General features: G+C 52.1%; 1 protein-coding gene across 3 annotated transcripts in view; it reads left to right on the top strand.

Moving 5' to 3' along the window:
• The first annotated feature begins 2,494 nt into the window (after positions 1–2,494).
• Lpin1 (lipin 1) overlaps positions 2,495–7,068 on the top strand; it is a 57,390-nt gene continuing 52,816 nt past the window's right edge. For 2 of the 3 annotated variants that reach the window (XM_038320157.1, XM_038320156.1), the window contains exon 1: positions 2,754–4,973. In XM_038320157.1, coding sequence (XP_038176085.1) covers positions 4,716–4,973 — 258 coding nt within the window. In that variant the 5' untranslated portion in view covers positions 2,754–4,715. Of the gene's footprint in view, positions 2,580–2,753; positions 4,974–7,068 lie in introns of those variants that run through there. The other variant, XM_038320158.1, reaches the window with a different exon arrangement.

Below are 7,068 nucleotides of genomic sequence, written 5' to 3'. Positions count from 1 at the left end.
ATGGTGCTGTGGCTCTGGGGGTTCTCATGTAGAGGGCGCAGAGGGGGATGCTTCCCCCTCTGCCCACATCTGCCCGGGGATCCTGGGCCAGAGCTGTTAGCAGTGGAGCAGTCTGTGAGGAAAGCAGAGCCCAAAGACTTAAACAGTTATTATCACTGCTGGAGAGGGAGGAAGGTGAGGAGGTGGGTTTCCAATAAGAAAGGGCCTTTCTTATTCTCATTGGCAGGGCAGGGACCAGTTCATGATGCCTATCTTCTCGGAGGGACCAGGAAGCAGCAGCTACAGGATGGAACAACTGCCAGGTCCTTATGGAATTCCCTCTCCTCAGAGTACTGGATTTTAGAATTGGAAGTCTAGTCAGTAACAGTGCTCTGAACCTAACAAGTCCCTTTTCCAGCCTCCAAATGGACCCGTTTCACCAACACCCTCACCCACTTCCTGGATTGTGAAACTGAGTCTGGAATCTAGGATGCTGTGTGGCTCAGCCCAAGTTTGATTCCTTCCTCCTCTAGCCAGAGTCATTAGGTTATTTCCCCTCTTCCGACTTGGGCTGAACACAGCAGGTGCAGGGATTGGCTCAGGGGATCACCTCAGATCGGGACTGAGTCACCACTGAGCCTCCAGCTAGGTTGCTGACAACACAGCCTGGGGCCCCACCAAGGGGGCTCCAGAAATTGCCAGGGCTAGAGCGCCTGGGCTTCAGAGCGTTGTTTTCTGTATAGTGACTGAGTGAATGTTTCTGAAAAAAGTGATGTGTGTGTGTGTGTGTGTGTGTGTGTGCGCGCGTGCGTGCTGCGCACCAATCCTCAGGTTCGTTTGTGGGGGTGGGGTAAGGGCATTTGAGGCTGAATTTTATGTCTTCAGAATCTTCCCTTTAGATCTGAATAATTAAAAATAATTTTTTTAAGTGTCCCGTAAAGGGCAGAATGTAGGACTTGCTTTCTGGAAAACCTGGAGGGTGGGAGTGGGGGTCAGGATGCCTTCATTTTGGGGCCCAGAGCCCCAGGATTTCGTGGGCAGTGGTGACTGTCCTTGTGGCTGGTTAAGAATTGCCCCAATTGCTGGGGCCCTTCCAGACTCCTGGCTTGACAGCAGAGACATTCTACCGTGCTGATCTCCAGGACGTCCTCACCCTGCCCTTGCCGGTCTCCTAGCCCTCCCTCCCCCCCCCCCCCCCCCGTCCCCCCCTCCTCCCCAGCCTCCAGAGCTCCTGGGTGGAGCCAGCTCAGCCTGGATCAGTTCTCCTGTAGGTCTGACTGGACCTCACAAGTGAGCTATTGAACTGGGGCCACAACTTGGTTGGTAGAATACTTGCCTGGCGTGCATAATCCTTGACTTTGATCTCCAACACCCGACAAACCCAGTGTAGGGGTGTGCGTCTGTGATCTCAGCAGTCTGGAGGCTGAAGGATCAGAAGTTCAAGGTCATCCTTAGATGCGTGGAATTTGAGACCAGTCTAGGATACACAAGACCCCTCCCTCCATATAAGCTAGTTTTCCCCAAGGTGGAGCAAAGCGCTGTCTCTCTGATCCCCACCTCCTCCCCGGTCTCCTAGAGTGCTGTGAGCAGGCGTCCACTCCTGTCATACAGCCCCATTATACAGCGTTACACAGCTCCTTTCTCGGGATAACATCTAAATGATACTCCGACTCTCTCTGTGGCCTACAAGACCTCAGATATGTGTTCTTCAACAGCCTTCTTTCATGGTCTCTGCAGTCATTCCCTAGAAAGCACCGCCTCTCTGGATGGTCTTTATATAAATACATACATACATGCATACAGGTATGTATATAATTATATATGTGCACACACATGTATCTGTATCTATATATATCTTGATGTTTATTAGCTGGGAATGTGGCTCAGTTGGTAGAACACTTGCCTTGCACACAGAAGCCCTTGGCTCCCTCCACTGCGCGCATAAACTAGGCATGCTGAAGGCTGCCTGTAATCTCAGCACCTGGGAGGTGACAGGCAGATCAGAAGTTCAGGGTCCTCCTGGGCTATATAGGAAGCTTGGGGCTAGCCTGGGACATAGGAGTCCCTGTCTCCAAAGCAAAGCAAGACTTTAATTTATTGTCCTTTGGGGTCTCAGCAACACTCGAGAGTGACTTGATCTGACTTGGTTCATTCCACCACAGGACTTGGCATCATTTGTTAGTTTTTCTTGGCTTTTGCTCCCCGGTGGCAAATGTAAGCCAGGAGGGAGGTAGGGTTTGGGGGCGCTGAGAGTGTAGGTTGTCGGCTGGATCATGGCACATCAAGGGGAGGACGAAGTGTAAACAGCAATAAGGACAAGAAGCGGTCAGGCAGTTGGAGAAGACTTTGGCTCTAGGGAGGAGACACAGGATTCCTACGTTCCGCAAAGCCAAGGCAGACAGCCCAGTCTATGGAAGGCTGGGGTGGGATGGTGAGGCCCTGGAGGCATCCCAGCTACACCGCTCCTCTGAAGTCCCCCTGGTGCCGCCCTACAAGCCCCGCCCCCGTTCAGGACCCGCCCCTCACCGTGCTCTAAACTGACAGCAGCTTCAGGCCTGGTGTTTGCATACAAAGGCGGCCCACGCGCGCAGTTCCTCTTGGTGAGTAGCAGCGGGGACCTGGGTCCCAGATCATACCCTGAGGCCCATTCTTGGGTTGTGGGGACCCGCTAGGAGGCTATGAGGGCCGCCTGGCATCCCGGGCCTTATCGTGGAGCGCACGAGCTTGCAGGGACCCCACGGGGGCGGGGGCGGGGGCGGGGGCTGGGACCCGGATGAGACCCAACCCGAGGGGCTTACTTAGGATTCAGGCTTTGCCGCCCTGGAAACTGAGGTCAGACTGGGAGGTTGACCTCCGTGCCCAAGGGCACATCTCCTCAGGGTGGCGGCGAGCTGGGAACCCTGATTACCCGGCAGGCATCCGCGCTGCTTTGCGGTGTGGTGGTCGCTGGGCCTGCCTCTCCACCAGCCTGGGCGACAGACCGTTTTGCATGGGGAAGGCCAGGGGAATGTAGAGTGACAAGCAACGCATTGGAAGTCATCTTAAGTAATGGGGGTTGGTGGTGGTTAGAGTTGGGGTGGCTGCCTGCTTTTGCTAATTTGTGTTCCAGTAGTTGCTGCAGACACCCACCCTCCTATGGAAAGGAAGCTTGAAACGAAAGCCCTGAGCAGGGCTGGTCTGGGGAGTGGGGGACACAGTGGCTTCCCACAGGGTAGTGAAGTTGTGGGGAGGATGAGCCTGTAACGGTCTGGTCCTTAGAGGAGTGGATAGCGATCCATGAGGGTTCAGACATGAACGGCCCATCCCTTATTTCCATACTATGTGTTTATGAATGAAAGCAGTTTAGGGATGCATAGTAATTAAGGCGTGATAAGCACCCTGGCAAGGGAACTTTGCTGTGTCCCCAGAAAGGCTGAAGGATCCCAGTGTGTCTGGTTCCCCTTGTTGACAGAGCTTCCTGTTTGCTGACATGGCTTCTGCTGTCACGGGTTTTGTGTGTGGGTGTGTGGGTGGTTTTGGCCCTCATCCCTGCTTGTGTAGAGGCTGATGGTTGAGTTGGTAAGCCTGGCTCCTGTGCTTGGTACTGTCTTGGTGGCTGTGCCACCCCATGTGACTTCTCCCCTCTTGAGGTGGCAGTTGCCAGCATTCTTACCATGCTTGTCACTTTGGAACATGCCTGGTCTTGTTGCCTGGGTGATAACTTAGGGGTCAGATGAGGGAGATGGGATCCTCCGTTGCTGTCCTGAATCGGGGGAGGTATCTGCTGGAGGGGCTGGGCCAGGCCTTTTGCTTATCTGTTGCGCTCAGGGCTTTGGGCTGGAAGAGAGGGAGAGGGTCAGGAGATGGCAGGACAGCTGACCACTGATAGCTGAAAAATTTTTGGGCCAGAGAGTCAGGCCTGGAGCCTGATTATCAGTTTCCCTATCTAGAATGAGTGGAAAAAACCCCCCATAAAACCAGGCTTCATTTACCCTATTATTGCCCAAACGACAGGCTTCAGAACAACTTCAGACTGTTTCTCCAAGGGGGAGCTCAAGGTTCCACTGAGGGCCCTTTGTAGAGCTGGGTTAGTCCTGGCTAGCTGCTGCTAGCTTCTGGTCCATACATTAGCTGCCTTGGCTCCCTCCTTCCCCAGCTTAGATTGTGAATCCATTCTTCCGGGGTCTTCTCCCTCTTCAGGTTCAGGGTCTGAAAGGGACCAGTAATATTATGAATTGATTTTAGCCAGTATGTAGGTGGAGATGTTTATGGGGATGGGTACCTTGCTCTAGGATAGCTGGGCAGGGGTTTGGTGTCCTGTGCACTAACAGCCCTGGTCTTTGGAGCCTTTTACAAAACAACCAGGAGTGAGGGGTGCAGGCTGGTCTGTGAACCGACTGCACTTGAATGTCCTCACACGTGAATTTGGAGCTGTTGTAGCTTGGACTAGCCTGGAACTTGTTATGTATGTAGCCCAGGCTGGTCTTGACCTGTGTTGCCCGGCCTAACCTGGAACTCAGGCTCATCCTGCCTCAGCCTCCTTCTTGGATCTGGAATCACAGGCGTGTGCTGCCACACCCTGCCTGATACCATGTTTATTACGGAACACGAGTATACCTTTCCAGTACCCCTGTATTCATCTGAATCAGTACTGTTCCCTGCTCTGCCTTTTTTTGTGTGTAGGTACAACCTGACTTCTTTAAATACACGCAAAGTACTCTGCCGTAAGAGACTTAGTACTGTGGCAAGGACCCTTTATGGGCTACTTGCTAGTGCCTCCGGGTGGCGGGTCCTGTTTAAGTCATCCGTCTTCCAGGCCCAGAATTGAGCTGCAGTTCTCTTGGACAGGCAGGGGATATGTGACCATTACAGATGGGCTGGGGCAGGATTGCAGGGGGAGGTGCAAGGATTCGCAGAGGTCCCAGGAGCAGAGCATTCTTGACCAAGATGTGCAGCTGGCTCGGGGGCCCTCGCAAGTGTGTGAAAAGACGCTGGCACTTCCAAGGAGAGCAAAGGTCCGGTGCCCTGCAAGGGAGCTAACGGTTAAGGGCTGAGGTTCCGAGTCCCAACTCAGGGCAGGGTCACAGAGCACAGGGCTCACGTTGTGTCTGTGTGTCCCTCTCCTGTTGGCCAGATCCCGGGTGCTTCTTGGCAGGGACGTGAGGACACTTATCACCTGGGATTATAGTAATTCCCCCTTGTTGCCAGAGCTCAGCTCTGAGAAGTCCGAGTGTCACTTAGCTGACTTTCCAGCCAGGTCAGGGACCATGATCTAGTTGTCCCTGCCACTCGGACAACCTTATCAGAAACAGTATTCAAAATTAGTGTTTGTGTGTTTATGTGTCTTTGTGTCTGTCTGTCTGTCTGTCTGCATGCTGTAGTGTGACTGTGGAGATCAGAGGACAACTTCAGAGAATCTCTTCTCTGCCCCCACCCTGTGGGTTCCAGGGCTTGAACTGAGGGCCTTAGGCTAGTCGGTAAACACCTGTCCCGGTGAGCTATCCCACAAGCCCCTTCACGTCCCTTTTGTGCGGAGTAGCTTTTATTGACACAGAGACCCTGAGACCAAATGTAGAGCAGTTTTCAGACCCTCCACCCCATTAAAAACTGACGTGAAAGAAATGCTTGAGTGGATGGAAAAGCCAAGGTCAGCCATCTACCCCTGTGAGTGTGGGTATTTATAGCGCCTGCAACTTTTAATAGGCTCACACTATTCCATATTTAATGTGGATGGTCCATAATTTGTCCATCCAGGGTCTCGTTGGTCTTAGAGTGATTTCTGCTTTTCCTCCATCACAGCCAAGTCTATGGCGACTGCCACCCACAAAGATGCTATTGTCTCTGGGGGCTAGTGAGCTGGCTCAGCAGGTAGAGGTACCTGCTGCCAACCAGAATGACTGGAGTTTGATTCCTGGAACCCACATTTGTGGAACAAAAGAACAAACTCACTAGTTCTGTGGGAGCAAAGAGCAGGCTCCCACCAGTTGCGTTCCTCTGCGGTCCACATATATTCTGCGACATGAGCATGCACGTGCCTGTGTGAACACACATGCTAAAACACAACCTTCTTCATCTGTAGAATCAGTTTTTGCCATGGAATTGCTAGGGTTTGCTGACCTGTGCCAAATGGGTAATTCTTCGTGCAAACGAGTAGAGCTGAGCGTATGGTCTGTGATTCTGCTCTCACTATTGGAGGATTTATGGAATGCTTTGATTTGGGACCTTCTGAAAGGCCTTAAAAATTAATCATTTTGTGCATGTGAGTTCAAGGGTGTGTACGTGCAAGTGGGAGTGATTGTGGGTATGTATGTGTGCAGGTGGGTGTATCTGTGTGCCAGTATGTGTTTGCAGATGTGTATGCCTGTGGGTGTATGCGTGCAAGTGTATATGTGTAGGTGTGTGCGTGCAGGTGTGTATATGTGTGTGCGGTTTGTGTGCAAGTGGGAGTGTGTGTGCAGGTATGTATGTCTTTGTGCAAGTGTGTGTGTGTGTGTGTGTTTGCTGATGTTTGTGTAGGCGTGTGTGTGCAGGTGGGAGTGTCGGTGTAGGTATGGTTGTGCAGGTATGTATATATGTGTTCAGTTGTGTGTGTGCAGGTGGGAGTGTCTGCGTAGGTATGTGTGTACAAGTGAGTATGTCTGTGTGTGTGCAAGTGTGTATATATGTGTATGTATGCAGGGTACATGTGCACATGTGGGGGCCAGAGGTGGACCTTCCTTAGGTCCACGTTACCTTTCGAACTAGACTCTCTAACTGAATTTGTTGCTACTAGTTGAGTTGGATTGACTGTCCTGGTGAGTCCCAGGGATTTCACAATCCTTCCCAGTCCTTTCCCGTCCTCCCCAGTGGCTCGCACCTGGCTTCTAATGTGAGTGCTGGGATTAAATTCAGGTCCTCAGGCTGAATTCCTATGTGAATCTGGAATGCTGAGCGCCTGGGACATAACCGTCCAGGTTTCCTCTGCTGTCTTGGGAGCCTCTTATGTTACTGTGACAAGTTTTCAATGGCACTGACCTGAGGCCGCCCTCAAATGATACTAATATTCCAGGTGGTGGAATTGCACTAATAAAGCTGTGGGGTTAGGAGAGCTATCGCAGGACTTTTGAATTT

Source organism: Arvicola amphibius, chromosome 2, assembly GCF_903992535.2.
Source record: "Arvicola amphibius chromosome 2, mArvAmp1.2, whole genome shotgun sequence".
NCBI classification, from domain to species: Eukaryota; Metazoa; Chordata; class Mammalia; order Rodentia; family Cricetidae; genus Arvicola; species Arvicola amphibius.
This window is presented reverse-complemented; position numbering and strand designations above follow the sequence as displayed.